The sequence below is a fragment of the Dryobates pubescens genome, chromosome Z (assembly GCF_014839835.1).
Source record: "Dryobates pubescens isolate bDryPub1 chromosome Z, bDryPub1.pri, whole genome shotgun sequence".
NCBI lineage: Eukaryota > Metazoa > Chordata > Aves > Piciformes > Picidae > Dryobates > Dryobates pubescens.
Genome location: NC_071657.1, coordinates 46,316,577 through 46,338,616, shown reverse-complemented (window position 1 = coordinate 46,338,616; position 22,040 = coordinate 46,316,577). Strand labels below are relative to the sequence as shown.

The 22,040-nt window shown below is 41.7% G+C and overlaps 1 protein-coding gene across 1 annotated transcript in view; it reads right to left on the bottom strand.

Moving 5' to 3' along the window:
- MLLT3 (MLLT3 super elongation complex subunit) overlaps positions 1 to 22,040 on the bottom strand; it is a 121,901-nt gene that overhangs the window by 57,110 nt on the left and 42,751 nt on the right. Inside the window, exon 3 of the mRNA XM_054177769.1 lies at positions 3,759 to 3,841. Coding sequence (XP_054033744.1) covers positions 3,759 to 3,841 — 83 coding nt within the window. The remainder of the gene's footprint in view (positions 1 to 3,758; positions 3,842 to 22,040) is intronic.

The window sequence follows — 22,040 nt, the reverse complement described above, 5'->3', positions numbered from 1 at the left end:
GAACAACTCCATGCACCAGTATAGGTTGGGGATGGACCTGCTGGAGACCACTTGAAGGCAAAAGGTACCTGGGGATCCTGGTGGATGGAAGGATGACCATGAGCCAGCAATGTGCTCTTGTGGCCAGACAGGAAAGTGTGGGAGAGAATCTATCAGAGGACTATTGTAATGGGTTGGGGCAAACCCCCTCCCCACCACACACAGAAATAACAACTCAGACAAAACAGATTGCAAAGGTGATGGAAAGTTTAAATAGAAAACAGTGAGTGCATGCAGAAAGCCAGAAGCACAGTGATGAGAGAAACCCCAAAACAGACCCAGAAAGATCCCATCCCCACCTGAGGGTGCACCCAAGACGCCCCAGGGCTCCTCCTTCCCCCCTCTACTGCTAGGCTAGTCTCAGCTGGCCAGATCTGAGACTGCCCATCCCCCTGTGGCCTTGGGCCTAACCAGGCCGATGGCCAGGAGACATCTCCCCCAGTTACCGGGTGGCAGAGAGGAAGGAAAGAGGAAGTGCCAGACCCCGCCATGGATTTTATACTGGTACAGGAATCATGGTAGAAATACCTAAATTTCCTGTGTCCACCCACTGGGCTGGACTTCTGGACACAGGAAACACCCCCGCAGCAGAGGGCACCCAGCCCAAACTATGACAACTATGAAGATGACCGGCAAACTTCTGCATCTCTTTCAGAAAGAAAAGCTAAGATACTTGTGTCTGTTCAGCTTTTTGTGAAGACAACTCTACAACTGCAGATTTTGCAATTTAATACAAAAATCAAAATTTTGGATGGCATAACTGCAATCTGCTAATCCACATTCAGTATACAAGGTGGGTGGGGAGAACTACAGAGGGGTTTGGCTCAGGAAGCTGCCACCCACTGTCCAGCAAGCCCCACAGCCACTCCAGTGCCAACACAGCTGTGCAGGTCATGTGGACAGGGAAGAAGCACCATTGCACTGGTGACTGTTGGCTCCCTGCATTCCTGGTTGCCTGGGGCTGAGGAAGATGATGGGGTGGTGGGACACCATGCCCTTAAGGCCTGTGATTTTAAAGTAACAAACAGATAAGAAAAGCCAAAGCTGACAAAACATCAGGCTCTCCCCCTAAGGCAGCGCTCCAGCAACCAGCATCCCCCCCTGCTCCTGGACATGTGCCTAGAGATACCCTCCCTGATGCTTCCTCACTGCTTGCCCCTCTGCCTGCTACACCCTCCTCATACTAATGTCAGCAATGCTGCAGGAATGAGCTTGAAGGTGGTACCTGCTCTGCCTCCCATGAAAGACTGCCCACCAGCTGGTGTCTGGGGCTCTCTGTCACACCACACTACACAGAATCAACATCCACAGTCTAAGGCTTTGTGGAGCTTGCTATGTTGTGGGAAGAACCTGCAGAACCTTTTGGGGGTACTGGTTGATAGCAGGCTGAACATGAGACAGTAGTGTGCCCAGGTGGCCAAGAAGGCCAATGGCATCCTGGCCTGTGTCAGGAACAGTGTGGCCAGCAGGAGCAGGGAGGTCATTGTGCCCCTGTACGAGCACTGGTCAGGCCACACCTTGAATCCTGTGTCCAGTTCTGAGCCCCTCAGTTTAGGAAAGATGTTAAGTTGCTGGAACATGTCCAGAGAATGTGCCCAGGTGAGGGGCTTGGGGCACAAGCCCTATGAGGAGAGCCTGAGGGAGCTCTGGTTGCTTAGCCTGGAGAAAAGAGGCTCTGGGGAGACCTTCTTGCTGTCTACAACTACCTGAAGGGAGGATGTAGCCAGGAGGAAGCTGGTGTCTTCTCCCAGACAACCAGCACCAGAACAAGAGGACACAGTCTCAAGCTGCAACAAGGGAAGTTTAGGCTGGATGTTAGGAAGACATTCTTCACAGAAAGAGTGACTAGCCATTAGAATGGGCTACCCAGGGAGGTGGTGGAGTCACCATCATGGGAGGTGTTTAGGAAGAGCACTTGGTGCCATGGTTTAGTTGATTAGATAGTGTTGGGTGATAGGTTACACTTGATCTCAAAGGTCTTTTCCAACCTGGTTAATTCTAATTCTAACCTGCAGACCCACATAGCACTGTCCCTGCTTAGAGCTGGCCACACAGAGCTGTCCATGTGGAGCTGTCCCACAAAGAACTGGCCATAGAAAACGAGCCAGAGTTGTATTTGACCCTCTCTTGACTTGAAGCTGAGACAACAGAAGAGGATCTGCAATAAATGGCCTGCAGTAGTCCATTTCTGAAGACAGAAGAAAGTAGTTCCCTTAGATGAACTATTTTCCTGACAAGATAATTTTCAAAAACAACAATGAATGTATTTGTTATTGAGAAGATTAACATGTAATTCCTTGCTGTAAAAAGAAAAAAAAGGAAATAGTTTACTCTGCTTAGAAAACTGTGGTGTTGCTACAAGCCAACAGTTGGTACCAGAAGCTCTGCCATAAAAGCAACATAAGAATTATATAAACAGGAATCTTCAAAGAATTCTGTGTAAAGTTAGACAAACAAGTGACTCAAAGCAGACTTCTACTATACAAAGGGCTGCTGGTTCCACCACTGTTGTTTTAAAATAGTGTGACTGAATGCAAAATATAACTCTTGCCCTAAAGGGAAAGCATTTTCCCCAAGTAGGAGTCTTTCAACTTAAAAGCATTTTTTCAAGGACTTTATCTCAATGGCTAACAACTGTGGACTACTACTGCTGAATTTGGGAGCGGGGGTTGTTACTTCTCTCATCTTTACACCTTGGAATATTTTCCATCAGGATGAGATATCTGTTGGATTTTCTACCAGTTTCTGCTTAGCTCTATGCCCAGGCACCTTTTAATCCAATGTGGTCCAGATGGTTTCCTGTACCTTCTCTATTCATTAGGGCACTTTCTGAATCAGAAATTGGAAAGTTATCTACCTTGAGTAAGTGATGATGGTCTGTCTGCTCTTCCTCTTTCTGTCTACCTCCTGTTTTTCTGTACTGGAATACCTGTTAAGTGGCTTGGGGGATGAAGAGTAACTAAGCCAGGAGAAAGCAGTAATTTGCCTATGTAATGTCAGCTCAATTTCTGTACCAATTATCCTTTGTATTGTACCAACCCTCAGGGAAGTGCATGCTGCTGCAGCAGCTATGTGAAGAGCTAGCTGACTCACAGTCCAACAGCTTGTCGTATTCCATGACACCAAAATAGGGTGAGGGATGTTTGCAAACTTCCTAACTCCACATGCTGCTTGAGGGTGATGTGTAATCACTGCAGCCCTCTTGATCTCAGTCTAAGCCACAACTCCTGCTGGAGAGCTCCTGAGCCTTGCAGGTCTCCACAGTCAGGAAGAGCAGCCAACATTCTAAGTGGAAAACAAAAAAAAGAAACGTTGGGCGAGTACCTTTCTACAGTGATGCTTCAAAGGTTGACTCACCATCTTCGGACTTTGCCTGCCCAGTTTGGGGATAAGCTCTTAACAGAAAAGTGGAGGTAACTGGGCTGCCTTTCAGTGGAATTCTTGAATGAATCAAAACTGCTTCCCTAAGAGAGAACTAAAAAGCATACTAGGAAAGCTAGCCAGTGCTCTGTGGCAGTTGTGTTTCATTTTCTGAGAGCAAAGAGTAGACTAAACGCTGCTCTTCACAGATTGATACAGGGAACGGTTCAGAATTACCTGTTCAAAACCTACAACTTAAAGTGCCTGAGCAGAATGTTCCACACCTTGACAGTTTTCTGTGAATGTGTGAGTGGGTTTTTCTGTTTTGTTTTTAAACTGAGAGTGTGGCAAGACCATACCTTGTTTTTGAAGTAAACCTCAATTGGCAAAATGAACCCGGCATACCCAGACTCTTCAACTTTGTAAGGCGGATCCTTGCACACTGAAACAGAGAAAAAACTGTGTTTAACACTCAAAAAAAAAGTTTTAAATGCACAAGCAAAACATACGAGTGAAAAACATGTGGCAAGAATTCTGTGGTAGCACAATGACAAAAGCAACACATGGACATATTTGTGTACAACCCAATGTGAGTTTTGCAAGCAAATTGTTACTGCCTGTATACAACCTACAATTTAGGGGACAGGTGTTTTGTTTGCTTGCTTTTTTCCCCACTTCCCCCCTGCACCCTCCCAACCCTTTCAAGACTGCTAAAGCAGACCACCCAGGACTTCAACACCAGGTGGACCTACTGAGTGCCACAAAGGCCACACAGGAAATTGCAGCCAAAGGTTGTTTTGAGACTGGAAAACATACGGGATTCCACCCTGAGAACGTTAAAATATGTTGAGGACAGCAGAACTGCCATTCATGAATCCATAAACTAATATTAATAACATCCTAATTCTTTAAAAAGTAATTTAAAATACATTCATTAATTCTTTAAAAAGTAATTTAAAATAAATTCATTAATTTAGTTAGAAGCAGTGCTAGTAAAATTCAAATCTGTATTACTGGAAGGAGGGGAGACAACACAACACTCCAGTATACAACAAAGAATGTCAGGAAAGTTACCTATTGTATTATGTTAAAACAGTATCCATGCTTACCCTACAAGTTACAGACTTCAACATGACACTTTGTATTACTAGCTCAAATACACAATGTTTTCCTTCAGGCTTTCAGTTTAGTGCAAGGACTATGAGACACATGAAAACCCCACAGAATCGAACATGAGCTCTCTGAAGGAAGTGGCACAAGCACACCAGCTCCAGTCAGTGACAAGAAGTGGCATGTTACAGAACTGGGAAGAGAAACCATCTCTTCCTCCTTCTGTTTGGCTGAATGTCCACATGACACACAAGCACAAAGACAGGCTAAGCTTGAGAAACCACGTGTCTCCTGCAGCATCAGCATGGATGCTTCCTAATGCTGCACTGATATGTACAACAACTCACTTTGTATGTGCTACCATCTCAATGACACTACATGACAGTTTCTCTTCTGTATGAGTCATGTGATTCATGCCAAAGGTTGACTTCTGCAAAAACATTTGCTCAAGCTCTATCATTCAAGTTGACTAAAAAAAAATGGAATTAAAAAATATTCAAGATTCCTAAATGGATTACCATTTGCTAAGATGCATGCTCTTGTCAGAATTGCTTGGAAGCTACACCCATTTTTAAAAGGGGTAGAAAGAAGGACCCTGGGAGCTACTGACCTGTCAGCCTCACCTCTGTGCCTGGGAAGATCATGGAACAGATCCTCCTAGAACCTCTGACAAGGCACATGGAGGACAGGCAGGTGATCTGAGACAGCCAGCATGCCTTTACTGAGGGCAAGTCCTGTCTCATTAACTTAGAGGCTTTCTACAATGAAATCATTCCATCAGTGGACAAGGGAAAGGCAATGGATGTCACATATCTGGACTTTGCAAGGCCTTTGACAGATCCTTATAATATCCTTCTCTCCAAGTTAGAAAGATATGGATTTGACAGGTGGACTGTTCAGTAGATAAGGAATTGGATGGATAGTTGCACAGCAGAGGTCAATGGCTTAATGTCCAGATGGAGACAGGTGACATGTGGTGTCCCTCAGGGGCCCATAGTGGGACCAGGGCAGTTTAAGATCTTCTTCAATTATACAGACAGTAAAATCAAGTGCATTCTCAGTAAGTTTGTAAGTGACACCAAGCTGGAGTGTGGTTGGTATGTCAGAAGGATGTTACGTCATCCAGAGGGACCTGGACAGACTGGAGAACTGGAGAAGTTAAATACTGTTTAACAAGACCAAGTGCAAGGACCTGCACCAGGGTCAAGACAATGCTCACTAGGGGATGGTGTGATAGAGAGCAGCCCTGCAGGAAAGGACTTCAGGGTACTGGTGGAAAAGAAGCTGGACATGAGCCAAGAGTGTGCATGTACAGCCCAGAAGGCAAACTGCACTCTGGGCTGCATCAGAAACAGTGTGGCCAGCAGGTCAAGAGAGGTGATTCAGGCCCTCTGCTCCAATGAGACCTAACATGGAGTACTGTGTCCAGCTCTGAGATCCACTAACACAAGAGGACATGGACCTGAGAGCAGGGCTAGAGGGGGGCCACAAATAGTCAGATGGATTGAGCAGGCTAAGAGAGTTGGGGTTGCTTAGCCTGGACAAGAAAAGACTCTGATAGGACCTTAAAGCAGCCTTCCAGAATTTGAATAGGGCCTACAAGAAAGATGGGAAGGGACTGTTTACAAAGGCATGGAGCATTAGGACAAGGGGCAGCAGTTTTAAACTAGAGATGGGTACATTTAGACTGGACACTAGGAAGTCCTTTACTTATGAGGGTGGTGGAACACTGGAACAGGTTGCCCACTGAGGTGGTGGAGGCCACATCCCTGGAGACATTCAAGGTTAGGCTTGATGGGGTTCTGAGCAACGTGATCTAGCTGGGGATTCCCAAGCTGTGGTTGGTCTAGGTGACCTTTGGAAGTCCCTACTGACCCCGCACATTCTATGATTCTATGGTAATGTAGCCAGTACTACATACTCAACTGTATGATCAGCATGCCAGATTTTAGAGCACATACAAGCTTGTTTAATCCCCAAGTAAATGAACACAGCAGAACTTTCTCTTACTAACTTGCCATTCTCTGCCTGCTCTGCTAGCACCAAATCCCAATAGGGACTTAGAAGATGAAGGACACTCCATCCAAATCCTTGCTCCCCTGCTGCAGCTGGGTATCACTACTGAGTTCACTTCATGCCTGCAACTGAAAGGGCAAAGGATAACCAAAAAAAGGGCGGGGAAACAAATCCTTTTTCCTGGACTCTTCTGCAACACTGTCTTGCAACTACACAATTGAGTTTGTTTTTCTTGGCAGGGATAAAAAAAGGAGGACCTATAGTTTATAAAGTGGGATTTGAATGGTTTTGAAGAAAAGTTTTATGATGGTAGGTGAAATCTGAGAGCTGGCTTCAGACATACAAATCTTTTAAGTTGGAAACTAAGCATTTTCTGTAAGAATCTCCCAGAAGCAGTATTTAATCTTATACTGGCAAGTCTTCCCTGAAGATGGCTTGCCAGCATTAGAAAAAATTAGATATAATAGCCCTAGTTAAACAGTGACAGGTTAGAATGATACATACTGAACAACTTAAGTCAAAGGCAGAGCCTTCCTGCTCTTCCTAAGACAACCTGAGGAGAAAGTCTTCCCAGTATTATTTGAATGGACATGCAGGCTTCAGAAGACAGAAATTGACTTATACAAAAACAGGGAAAGATTATGCAACAGATGCTTACCCAGATGGAAACACAGACACTTTAGAAACTGCAATAATACATTAACTGTTGAAGAGACTTCGGGCTCCATTACATGACAAGTCACAAATCACCTTCCCCCCCCCCCCCCCCCCCCAAGAAATACCACATCAACTTCTTCCTGAGCATATAACTGGCACAGAAGACACTGTCAGCATAAATATTTTCCATTCACTCCCTCAAATCTCTCTTCCTTCAGATCTACACAGCTGTTAGTCATGCTGAATAGTACCTTGTCAAAGTTTCACATTACAGTTCTGAGAACAAAGTCTGTTATATTTGTGGGCTTTGTTGAAACTTAGATGATGGGTTACACAACACTTCATCAGAAGGATGCCCTCCCAAACTGGAAGACTGTTTTCATAGCAGGAAAATTCTACAATAATCTTGTGAATGGAACCTTCCTGGGGTAAAAAGAAGGAAAAGGAAGTAAAAGGAATGGCGGGGGGGAAGGTGTCTGACCAAATCTCCATGCTATGCACTTGAACTGCAATTAAAATGAAAGCTATTACATCGTTCTTCAGGGAACCTCTGCATCTGCTGTCAGAAACATCTTTATGCACACCAAACCAGCATTCATTGACATAAGCTCATTTTGTTTCATCCAACTGTCACAGGTGGCAACCAGGGCTGCAATGACGTGTGGTTTAGCCGGGTCAACAGGCATCCTAGCAAGGTTTACTGAGTGGACAGTAAAGGAGTGGCAAGAGTTAGGTAAACCACCAAAGAGGCATAAATGGAAAAAAAAAAAAAAAAGGAGAGTAAAACTGAAAAATCCATTTTGGAGAAGTGAAAAAGAAAAAGCAAATTGCAAGTATAGATTTAACAGAGCTAAACCAAAAGCAGCTACAATAAAACAGGTGGATAAACAGAAAAGAGCACCCTTCTATAAAAAATTTCCTCCTGATTCAGTGAGCAGAGCTGTTTCCCTAATAAAGTAGTGGCACCTACACATTTCAGGCACCAGATAACAAAGCCTCTTGTACAACATTATCCTCAAGACTTAATCATTTTTGTCAGTTTCTTTTTTCTGTAGAAACTGCTTGTATGACCACAATGTGCTTCCTCCCTCCCTCCTGCAGTACAACTTAAGACAGTCTCTACAACAATTAAGGCCTTACAGATTGCAACAGATACAGGCAAAAATTAGTATCTGCACTGAGAAGGCAGATGCAGAGAACATCCTCACCGAGACGCAGGATGAAACAGCCAGCAATACATAGAATTACAAATGGGTTATAACTCTTCTCCTAAGAGCCGCAGAGCAGAAGAGGAAAGCAAACTACTCAGATTTCTTTTGCCCACAGAATAAGCTGGAGGGTTTGTTGCCTATGCAAGGCAAAACAGAAATTGAAAAGTTGTAAATTACCTGTCCCCATTTGTCCAGGGAATATGCCTTCTCTACAGCTACTTAAATGGCTTCAATCATTTTTCTCAATTGCTTTGCTACTTTCTTCCACAGGTGAAGCATTGCCTTTTGTTGTGTTCATGCAAGAATTTCCTTGTGTTGCATCAGACACAAAGTGACACCTGAAGAACTGATGCAAATCAAGCCATGGTGATGTGCTTTAGTAACAGTGACCACATTGGTGCCTTTGGAGGTAACAAGAACTATCATTTTTAAAAGCTGTAAGCAGGAGATTAATTTGCCACTCAATGAGTAGCATTCACTTTCATAGGAAGGCAGACTGTGGTGCAAATTGCATTCTGGGCTGCATCAAAAGAAGTGTGGCCAGCAGATCAAGAGAGGTGGTTCTGCTACTCTGTTCTAGTGAGACCTAACCTGGAGTACTGTGCCCAACTCTGGGGCCCCCAGCACAAGAGAGACATGGACCTGCTGGAGTGGGTCCAGAGGAGGGCCACAGAGATCATCAGGGCACTGGAGCACCGCTCTTACAGATGAAACAATTTGGACAGTTCAGACATGGGACTCATTCTACCAAGTTTCACTAACAAATGATATAATAGCTCTGGGAACTGGCCAGTGCTTCCAGTTCATACTATTTGGCTTTTATACTGTGCTGATGTACAAACATTTCAGATATGCTGAAAGGGACAAGACACTAATTCCTGAAAGCCAGCCACAGGTCTATTTCTTCTCAAACTCTGCAGCCCTGCATACTACATTGGTGACTGCAACAGGTTAAAGTGAACCTAAATGACTTAAGTAGCCTTTTCCTTACAATACTGAAATGAGAGGAAAGTAGCACACAAAAAGCTCAGGGTTGAGATAACAATATGCACTATTACCTGAGCCTATTTGCAGAAAAAGCACAGCAGCAAGCAGAAAGCCAGACAGGAGCTATTCCCCCACCCCTCCCTCTCCCACTGCCATCTCAGCAGAAGAGACCCAACACCCCAAACCTGGAACCCAAAAGCAGGAACAGGAAGTCTCTCCTGTTGAAATCTGGACTTCAAGACCCTTAACACTTTGCTCCAGCTAGCACGTTCATTTTGAACCTGGCATGAGGCAGCATGACGTGAGTAACAGCAGCAAATATTCAACTTGACCCATGACATTGCCAACTCTCCTTGGTACGCAGAAGGGAAAGGGGTGGGGGGAGCGGAGGAGAGAAGTACAGACTGAGTCTTAAACGCAGAAAGATCTTCAAAGTGGCACCACAGGAAGGGACCACAAGGATCATCTAGTTCCAACCCCACTCCATGGGCAGGGGTTTGTTTTGGTTTGGGGTGTTTTTTTGTGTTTTTTTTTTTGTTTGGTTGGTTTGGGTTTTTCCCCTAGGAAAATTCCAGCATGAAGTGAAAAATCAGTTTAAAAAAATCCTTACCTTAAAAAATGCTACATTTATACAAGACTGTATTTGTACTACTTATCTAGTCACAACCTGTAAAACAATAGAAATAAAGTGACCATGATGTTTTGCCTAAGAAATCAAACTGCTTTCTTGGGCTTGAAAGCCATGTGTTTCACAATCTTTCAACTTTCCTCCTTCAAAAATGTCAGAAAAAAAGAATGTGGCCTAAATTGCATTTGTAAATTTGTCTCTTTTTCTTAAAAAACCAAAACACCACCACAAACACCTAAGCACACACACAACAAACCACACAGCAATTCATAAAACCATTAACAGAAACATTAGCTTTGTTTTGCTTGTGCATTATAAAAAAAAAAAACAAATCTTCTGTAATCTCAAGCCTGTTGTGTTTTTTCTGAGATAAACACACTCAGGATTGTTTCCACTTTTCCCATCACTAACATCTTAAAAATTCCACTGCTGAGTTGTGAACACTAAGTAATGAGTAAATAACTCTAGAAGAACATTTCTGCAGCTCTTAACTGTTTGACACATCTGGAAAAAACGGTGTAGTCAATACACCTTAAATTATGCAAGCTGCTAAAACTCATTTTTGCTACAAAATGCCCAACTTTTACTGCAGTATTTAGAAAGTATTACCACATGAAAAATCTTGTTTTACTTATTAGCAAAGGCAAGTTTGGTTTTGTGAAGAATTGTGTCATGCTCCCAATCTCTAATGTGTTCTGCTTGTACCAAATTGTTGTTAAAGAACTTCAAAGAATACATTAATGAAACAGAATCCCACAATCCAAGAATCCCACCAATCTGAGAATCCCAGAGGTTGGAAAATACCTCAGAGATCATTAAGTCCAACCTGTCACCCAACACCTCATGACTAACTAAACCATGGCTTCAAGTGCCAGATCCAATCCCCTCTTGAACACCCCCAGGGACAGTGACTCCACGACCTTCCTAGGCAGGACATTACAATGGCCAACAGCTCTTTCTGTGAAGTACTTTCTCCTCATCTCAAGCCTAAAATTCCCCCGGTGCAGCTTGAGACTGTGTCCTCTTGTTCTGGTGCTGGTTGCCTGGGAAAAGAGAGCAACCCCCACCTGGCTACAACCTCCCTTCAGGTAGTTGTAGAGAGCAATAAGGTTTCCCCTGAGCCTCCTCTTCTCCAGGCTAAACAACTCCAGCTCCCTCAACCTCTCCTCAAAAAGTGTTTCAAAAGTGACCAAAAATGTCATTAAAAAGTTACTCTGTGGAAAAAATGTATTCATAAAGGCTACTTTAAGCTACATAAGATAGATTTTACCTGACTGCATAGTATCCTAGTGCACTGAAAGCCATGGACAGGCAAATGACAGGCATCAATAAAAACACTTGTGTTAATCCTCAAAATCTTAAAAGCTCACAACAAATGCTTTGGGTTTTTTTTTTGTTTTGTTTTTGTTGTTTTTTTTTAATCATTAGTCTCTGGTTGGTTTTTGTACCTCATTCCTTGAATCACTGTTTTTCATCTCTTCTATTGCTAGCATTTATTACCATAGTAAAGAAGGTTTGTTACTGCTTAATTTTCATGACTGAATGATCTTATTTTACTCTGTCAATCTTCCAAACACAAACTGTTTGAATTTTTGGACATCATTCCACTTTCAAGTTGTTCAAACTGGAATTCAGTCACACTGTACTAGACTCAAGGAACTGGCGAGTATCTCTGAAGTTTGAATATTTCTGAAGAGCAAAGTCCTTCTCTTTGGACTTTTCCTAGGACAGTACCCATGCAGTAGGTATTAAATAAATTTTCAGCAGAAGACTCATATTCCCTGTATTTCTTCAACAGCTTAAGTAATGAAAATAGTCAAATATGAGATAGTAGTTTAGACATTATAGGCTACAATGACAACTGAAATTTCCCTTGACAGATTTTTGTAGATCATATTCAGTTCCCTCAAAACTTTATTGCACTAAATTTGATAAATTGTGAAGTTTAAATAACCCATGGCAGAGCAGAACATAAAATTCTTCTAAATTTCAACACAGGTTATTCCTTTCCAGATTTAAGCTGAAACTAATAGAAGGAAGCACTTAATTACTAGGATACTGGCTTGCACTGAACTCTGGTGTTCTCAGTTGTACTAATCCAAATGAATGTCAAATCTCCTCAGCAATGTAATTGCATATCCAGATAATGCCTAACCAGCCAAATAAAATACATACAGTGAACAGCTTAGGAAAAACACTTTGGAACACATTCTGTGATTTATTACTTGCCCTTCTGAATCTGAATTCTCTTACTGCTTTAATGTTCTCCTTTACTCATTTTATTTCTCTTATTCTGGTATTCCTTTGATGCATGTTTTGTCCATGTACGGTGTTGGATTAAGTAACAGCTTGAAAAAAAAAAACAGAAAACTCAAACAATTCAGTTTAAATGCATGAATAAAAATTAGAAGTATATGACAGCAGCTAGACATGCAGGAAACTAGTAATCCTACACTACCATTTTATCATTAGTAGTCATGACTCAAAGACTTCAAAAGAACAGAAAACTTTACACTTCAATTTTGATGAAGGGAACGTAATGGTTTACTTTAGGTGAACTGAATCCATCAATACTTGCAAAATTATGCATGCTTGACAACAATTAGTTTCAGTCTTACAAAACATCCACCAGGTAACGCTCCTTTAAAATGCTTTCAGGAATTAGAATGCTCATTGACTACAGGACATTAAAATAATCAAAATGGAAGTCAGCGTTGCACGCAAGCATATCAGGTGCACAACTTCTCTGTGAAAGTAGACCTCCTTCCCCTCCTTTCTTGGATGTACTTTATCCAAAACATTATTTCTCACAGTACCTTTCATTGACAATAATTAGCTTCACAAGAAGAGCATCATGGGTCAAACTGGACCTGCTGATGATATTCAACACCAACTTGGGTTTTATTTGTTCTTTGTTTTTGTAGTTTTTTTAAGCTAGCATTTCCCCAAGAAATTATGTGAACAGGTACATCTTAGGTTTTGTTCCTAGCCTCATCTTCATAGATTTCAAAGAACATCCCTAACTGCAGTATGCATGCAATCCACTGTTAAACAAATAAGAAAAAATGGAAACACTTACAGAAATGTAGCCAAATCTGAGGAAAATTCTAAACAAGCCTCTCCACTGATTTCTCTGTATGTTTTAGAAGGACAATTTTTTCCACCAATCAAATGTTTTTTTAAAATATCATGCAAAGACAGATGATGATAGTTTTTAAATTCAGTACATTCCTACTAATTCAATTTCAAACAAATAAAAGTGAAACAGCACCAAGCAGCAGGTACAAGTTTGACTGCCCATTGTAACAGCATCTGCTTGTCTTTATCCTATTTAAAACTGCCTTTCAACCGAAGCTAGAATTCCCATCTAGACTATGCATTTCAAAAACTGCCTCCTAAAACCTCTCCTCTTTTTGGTTGTTATCGCAGCTCCACTGCAGGTAGGTTACACAAGGTCAAAGTGTCATAAACATGCATATCCATGGCCTTATGCTGAGTGTGCACTGAAGAACTTTCCCTACATACATAAAACTCAGTAAAAATCATAACATTGAAACTATGAAGACCCTCAGTGTTCATAAATAAAAAATCCTGGAATGAAGCCAGAAACATGTGCCAGTACAAGCTCCACAGCTGAAAAGCTCAGAGAACTGTAAGGAGGAGTGGGGCAAGAAGGCTTTCATTCTAGTACTCAACTTCCATTGCTGTCTTCAGGACACATTTGTTTTCAGTAGCAGAACTTTAGCCACGTGCTTCTGAAACTAAAAATGCTTCCATGGCTGTTTGTCAGGATACTGCATGTCAGTAGCCATTGTCATTTAGACAGGAAATGCTGAAGGAGATGGGACAAATCAGTCATACAGTTTTTACCTGAAAGAATGAATAAATGGTCTTACTGCAGGTTTTGAGATGAGACACACTCAGATGTCTCCTATATATAAAAAACCCCCTAACTTTTAAGAGTCCTCCAAGTAAAGTCTAGTTAATGTAATTAAAAGGAGAATGGTAAGAGAATGAATGGATGGCTACTGAAAACATACATAGCAAAAACTCTGGTTTCAGAACTCCTTTCTGCTTTCTGAAATAAGGTCCTTATGTTACTTTATGAAGAGTATTTACTTTGGAACACAAAGCCCAGCATGATTTAAAAAGAAAAAAACAACAACAAAAAACACCACAACACCCCAGTTAAGCTGTATTATGGTCCACATAAGAGTAAAACCATCTTTTATTCTCTTCAACTGTTCACAGCCCTCTTAGGACAGCATAAAAGATTAAGCCACCTTCTGCTCCAGGGCAGACTTCGAGGAAAGGAGAAACTGATAGTATCGTTTCCTTGCAGGAAACATTTTGCTTCAGTTAGAAGCAAAAGTAGAGACAGAAACTGAAACAGCACTCTGAGTAAGGAATGCCCTATCTAATTCAATTTTCTTTCAAGATCAAGTATGAGCACCAGACACTCTTAAGCTTTCCCAGACAGAATAAGCTTAAATATTTAAAACAGACAAGAATGAAGGATAGGGGATACCCAAGCAGAGAAATGAGGTACACAGAGGAAGATGACAGCCCAGTAATACAGAAAATGTGTGCCAAAAATAGTCTGAAAATAAGTCTACAACTTAAATGCAGGGTCATGATGGCACAACAAACTCTTACTTGAAGACTTCAGAACAAATGAAAACGCTATGGAGGGCTGGAGAAGTACCATACAGACATCATGTACTGTAGTAAAAAAATGCCATGAAACTGAATTAATACAGAGCACTCAAACCAGACAGCAATCTTGACTTTACTTATTAAATAAGCAGATGGTTTATACTTTCATGATTCTTAATGAGCCGTTCTTCAATATACAAGTGATATTCATAACATTAATGACTGGATGCAAGACAGGTGGCTTCCTGGGAAGAACATTTCTTGACAGAAGAAAATGCAGTTAAGCTCTAACTGAGCATATCAAAGGAAACTAGATGATTTCATATAACTTCCAACACTTACAATAGTAACAAATCTTTGCTGGCAACATGGACAATGTGATCAAGCGCTCCCTCAGTAAGTTTCCCAACAAACCCAAGCTGTATAGTGCGATCAACAATCTGGAGGGAAGGGCAGCCATCCAAGGGGACCTTGACAGGCCAGAGGGGTGGGCCAATGTCAATCTTGAAGTTCAAAGCGAAGTCCAAGGTCCTACAACTGGCTAAGGGCAATCACAAACAAATACAGAGCAGCCCTGCAAAGGAGGACTTGGGGGTGCTGGTTTATGAGGCACTTGGCAAGAGACAGCAATGTGCACTGGCAGCCCAAAAAGTCAATCATATCCTGGGCTGTATCAAAAGATGCATAGCCAGCATGTTAAGGGAGGTAACTCTGTCGCTCTACTCTGCTCTAGAGCTCCAAAAACAAGACAGACATACATATGTTGGAGAGGGTCCTGAGGAGGGCCACAAAGATGATCAGAGGGATGAAGCACCTCTCCTACAAGGACAGGCTGAGGGAACTGGATCTGATCAGCCTTGAAAAGAGGAGGCTCTACCAAGTCCTATAGTGGCATTCCGGTACCTGAAGAGGGCCTACAGGAAAGCTGGAGAAGAATTTTTGTAAATGCATATGGTGACAGGACCAGGACAATTGTTTTAAACTAGAGGCAAGTTAGATACAGATTAGACATAAGGAAGAATTTCTTTATTTTAAGGGTGGTGAGACACTGGAAGAAGTTGCCCAGAGAACCTGTGGACGCCTCATCCCTGAAAATGTTTAAGACAAGGCTAGATGAAGCTTTGAGCAACCTGGTCCAGTAGGAGGTGTCTCCGCCCACAGCACAGGGGTTGGAATTAGATGATCTTTCAAGTTTCTTCCAACTTCTATGAAATGGAAATCAATGCAGAGAGAAAAATAGTATGAATTTTAAAAGAACAACATTTAAACTGTAATTCCATTGTAAGTACCTATCACTTAGTACTATAGCCTACTTATAAACATATGAAGAGAAGGCAATCTCAGTATGAATCCAGTGAACCATGGATTTCAGTTAATTATGTATGTGTACTTCTGTGATGTAACAATTACTTTTGCTAACAGAAGTACTGTAATATGAACTTTTATCGTCTCCCCCATCCCTTAAAGCACAGAACAGAAAATCAGGGAAAGCTGAGAAACCTCGGAGGAACGTTAAAGAACAAGAATGGAAACACCACTGACACACGCTTTATTCAGACAACACAAATAGGATACTCTCAATGTCACTGACACAGCATCAACATACACACAAAACCTAGTCATTTAAGACAACGTGAAACATGCATGCACTTTCACCATGTCCTATCTGAAGCAAATACTGTCAATCCTTAAAACTACCTAACCCATTTAAGCTCTATTTACTGTATCCTGAATGAACACAGACCATGTGATTAGTCCAAAGCTGTGATCACTTTCAGAGATACACTCAAGCACCCACAAACACAATTACTTCAGAAAACAGAAGTTCAAGAACAGGTCAAAGATAATTTAATGCCACTGAAATTATGCCACCCTCAGAAAGCAGCATGCTGTCAGCTTCCCTACCTAATTTTAATCCCATCTTTGTAAAATGTTTCACAACAGTAGCCCTACAAAACCAGTTGTCTGTAGCGCTAAACATAGTGCTTCCCACTGAAGACATTCCACAACAGACTTACAGGTTTGAACACATAGTGGCAGCGGAAGTGTTCTCCCTCACAGCATTACCCTTAAAGCCTCTATGCAACAGTACTGTAGTGGGTTTGGCCTCAATTTTAATACTAGAAACCAGTGTACGCTATAAAGCTATATGTTTTGCTTTCAGAAGACCAATAGCCTTAGCCTTATTGAGCAACCATGTCTAGATGCAGAGTACACATAAAGCAAGAAGAGAAAATTCTGAGTATGTTTAGGTCATCTCCAATGAAGAGCAATGAAATCAGGTCTCACCAGATGAGAGCATCAGTTTCCACATGCAAACTGTTTCATTTTAATAATGGTCTCAGATCAAACATTAAAGCTGTGTATCCTCTTTATGAGGCCAATCTCTTTTCTCCCATGGTTTCTGAGAAGTCCTGAAGGAGGAGAAACTCTCCATGCCTCCTTACAGCAAGACTGGAGTGACTTTTCTTCTCAATGTATTCTGCAATGCCTTTTCCTGAAGAAAATTTTCATTATCTGCCCCTTAAACTTCATAACCCTCAATGTAATTTCTTCTGCCAATAATGCCTGTCTATATAGCAATATTTGCTAATTAATTAGTTACCTGCTTTACACCTGCAACATGATTAAGGAGAGTATTTTGAGCAGGTATGGCTTTGACACAATTAAATATATTTTTTCCATAGAGCTAGATAAAACAAAAATAAAACCCCCACCACCCTACACATGCATATCAACTTGTACCCGAAGCTTTCTACTCTTTCCTCATCTTTAACCAACTCTCCCCCTGGGAAAGTAAGTAAGTATGTACAAGAATCCATAATTCTGCCTTTACTGCTGTTTCTTGCAGGAACAGCCAAAAACTATATAGCTATGACCCTTCTATGTGTTCAGATAACCATCACTATTCCACAAACACTTCAGTCACCAATACCTTTTAGCCTTCAAAAGCACACACAACTGCACAGGAAATGTGATGTCTAGACTCCAAGTCAATCTACCTAACCTATCCAGGACACTAAACCTGAATTAGGATCCCCAGTTTAATGCTAAACAGACTTTGGTTTGTCTCTCCTATCTTCTGAGGTCCTCCAAATCCTTGAAACAACAGTCTTACACATACGTTTTTTCAACACTCTTGGTCCCTCAGTTTGTTACTGGGAGTTCAGAGGGCACAGAATAAACATTAATAATAATAAAAAAACAGGTTGGAAGAGACCTTCAGGATCATCGCATCCAACCCCTCAACCAATCCAACACCACCCAAACAACTAACCCACGGCACCAAGCACCCCATCAAGTCTCCTCCTCAACACCTCCAATGATGATGACTCCACCACCTCTCCAGGCAGCCCATTCCAATGGGTAATCACTCTCTCTGTATAGAACTTTTTCCTAACAATCAACCTAAATCTCCCCTGGTGCAGCCTGAGACTGTGTCCTCTTGTTCCGGTACTGGCTGCCTGGGAGAAGAGACCAGCCCCTGCCTGTCTACAGCTTCCCTTCAGGTAGTTGTAGAGAGTAATAAGGTCACCCCTGAGTCTCCTCCTCTCCAGGCTAAGCAACCCCAGCTCCCTCAGTCTCTCCTCATAGGGCTTGTGTTCCAAACCCCTCACCAACTTTGTTGCCCTTCTCTGGACTCGTTCCAGCAAGTCAACATCCTTCCTAAACTGAGGGGCCCAGAACTGGACACAGTACTCGAGGTGCAGCCTAACCAGTGCAGTATACAGGGGCAGAATGACCTCCCTGCTCCTGCTGGCCACACTGTTCTTGATACAGGCCAGGATGCCATTGGCCCTCTTGGATGCCTGGGCACACTGCTGGCTCATGTTCAGCCTACCATTGACCAGTACCCCCACGTCCCTCTCTACCTGACTGCTCTCCAGCCACTCTGACCCCAGCCTGTAGCTCTGCATGGGGTTGTTATGGCCAATGTGCAGCACTTGGATGTGTTAAATCTCATGCTGTTGGACTCTGCCCATCTGTCCAGCCTGTCGAGGTCCCTCTGCAGAGCCTCTCTACCCTCCAGCAGATCAACTCCTGCCCCCAGCTTGGTGTCGTCAGCAAATTTACTGATGATGGACTCAATGCCCTCATCCACATCATCAATAAAGATGTTAAAGAGCATGGGGCCCAGCACTGATCCTTGGGGCACACCACTAGTGCCTGGCCGCCAGCTGGATGTGGCACCATTCACCACCACTCTCTGGGCTCGGCCCTCCAGCCAGTTCCTAACCCAATGCAGCGTGCTCCCATCCAAGCCATGGGCTGACAGCTTGGCCAGGAGTTTGCATTGTTGTGGTTACCTCTCATAAAAAAAAGAAGTGACTGAAAACTTCACTAATACCCCACTCCCTTTTTTTCCACTTCAATGCTCTGAACTAAGACAGTTCATCCATTTCATATTGTGTGATCCCAGAAGGCACAAAGAAGGATCTTTCCCACCACACTTTTACATGAAACTACTATAAAAGAAAAAGTGCAGAGCTTGTTACATTTTAGCACCCAACATCTTGCTTGGAAATAATTCAGACTAAAGTTTATGACTGAAATGTGTTACCAAATTAAATTAATGCAGAGGATTTGGGCTACAATTCTTCTAAACAGTTTTTCACTTGTGAGCAACATGTTGCTACACAGTTACTGACAGTTCTTTGTACGTTCCAACGCTCAATTATCTTTGAATGATCATTCACACCCTTGGAGAAACTTTTGCTTTGTTCGCCTCCCTCTGGATACTGCTAATACTGACAAGTTTTGAAAATGTGACACATGCTCAAGCTGACATTCTCTATAAAAATTTATCCTCTTAGGTCCAGCAGCAGTTAAGCACAATCAAAAGAAAACAAACTGGTCAGACTTTCATTCCCCACTCCTTCTCATCACCACAAGAGGAGAAATTAACAAGAATGGGATTCAAAATCTACTCCTCTGCCTCTCAAGGCATTTGGAAAACGCTTCAGAGAAAGCATTGTCTGCTCATTCTTCCCTAGACCTGCTGAGGCCCATACTGAAAAAACTAAAGTTACAAGAAAGCAGCATGATTTTTTGGAAGTTACAGGAAAAAGGTAGTGTTTAAGACTGAGAAGTTTCACAGAAGATTAAAAAAAAAAAAAAATCTGTAATACTACTACTTCCATCACATTGTCAGACTGTGGCTACACAGCAAGAGAACAATGGAGGGGGGAAGAAGAAAAATAAAAGCCATTCAAGTTCAAATGCCTTGTGAAGGCAAAGGAAGCTCTCTGCTTTGACTAAGTGCAAAAAGCATTTCTCAAAGTACCAGGTCCTTTTGTTCAGGTTTTGTACAGATGCATTTCTGAGCAGCAGCTATCAAGTGCTGAAGATAATCCAGGCTGATGGGTCAGGAGAAAGGCCAACAGAAAACGCCAGTATCAACTTCTGTGTTGCCAGCCCTTCATTAGCAGCACTACTTTGGGTCTCTCTTCCCCTGTACAAGGTACTGATTTTCATATAGTATAGAAAAACTTAACATATTCAAGACTCATCTCTTGTCAAGTTTGTTTGAAACTGGGGATATGTAGAAGTGTAGGGGAAAAGCAGCTTTGATCCTTAAGGATAGTTCGTCGTGCTGGTCAATATTCACTTAATGCATTGTTTGTAGTAAAACCTACATTTAATTTCATCTGTTCCCACTAAACTTGATTATCTGCTTATCTCCTATTTGCTTACAGTAAAAGCTCATTTAACAACTCATTTGTATTGTGATCATCTTGTGTAAGATACTGTTTTTTCCTTCACATTCTATGAAACACGTTTTTCCCACCACAGCCCCTAATACATACCACATGTATCAGGATGAAATTCCCAAAGGCTAGTAGCTTATTCAGCTTGTGAAAGTTTCCTTAGCACCAACACATTCTCCTGTTTGAGTCAACTGTTGCAGTAAATTATTAAGGATATATTTATCTCCTCGCACCTTGAAGATAGGCCACAGCTAGAAAAATGCCTCCGTAGAGAGGCGTGTGGGCATTGATTATGTTTTTATTTAAATACCTTCCAAGTGAAAATTCCAGTCACTTGCTAAAGTCTTCTATTATTGCTTTGCAGTTGCAGAAGCAAAAGTATATTAAGACATACATTACATGAAAGAAGTTATATACCTTATTCAGTCTATTTTTCTAGACCACAGTAATTCCAATCTTTAAAGAAGTTTATTCACTCATCCTCTAATCACTAAAATGTTGTTGAAAAGCTTCCCTCCAACTCAAGCTAAGAGAAGCTTTAAACAGGATACTATTTAGAAGGGATTAACAAAAATCATTTTGGGAAACCTTATGAAACCAAGGTAACAAACCCAGTAAAGTAACAGTTGGGTTTTAAAATACTATTTTTAAAGTGCTCCCTCTTAACTTTTTGTAACGTAATACCTAACAGTATGAGTTCTCTGAACAGCACACAACTGATCTCATTGCTAAAACAAGACCACTTATGCTTAAACCACAGCACAAGACTTGCAATTACCACCAGACAACTAGCAGCAACGGAGTCACATCATAGTGAATAGTGATATTACAGCTAAGCACCTTTGCACTCATAACACAATTGAATTGTAGAGAATACTCAGCCTTCTCCAAAATACGACAGCACTAGGGACTACTAACAGATTTGCTACATAGTTTGAGTAATGTATCAAATAGTGATAAAGCAAGCTTGTAAGTACAACTTAGTCACAAGTCTTGCACTAGTGAACTGGTTTCCTAAAAAGCTATTTGCTCAAATGTTCTCACATGCTAAAGCACGTTTTCTTAGAAGTAAATAAACTTGAAGGTTTTTGATGTGAGCCTTGAAAGTGAAGCCAGAATCCTAAGCAATGGCAACAGACACTTCTGTTATGCCCTTTCCTATGAAATACCTCATGAATTAAAACAAAACCAAAAAATCAGCTCAGTGTTGCAATTGTTTCAATTCCACTAAAATTGAAGAAGCCAAGTACTGCTTAGCTGCCATTGACTTGAGCTCAAGATTTTCAAGGGAAAAACCAGGATTTTGCATAGTTCTCTTTGCTGCAACTAATTGCATATGCACAGAACAAAGTCATCTTGATTCAGCTTTACATTGATTCATACCAACAGATGGTAAAGAGATGTGGAAAGCAAAAATGTATTGAGCAGCAGTCTAATCAGCATCTGCAAGCAGAAAACCAACATGATTGAGAGCTGAAGTATCAGCAAGTAATTTTCTATTAGTCTGGTTTATTTTATAATTGGAGTATTCATTCTTAAACTGCTTTGTTCTTTCTGCTCAAAGCAGTCCGGTGCAATTTGCACAAGTATTACTTTCAGTGTTCTACACTTGGAGGTGGGGTTAAAGCCTGTCAACAAAGCAATCATGTGTCACAAAGGCAGATCAGA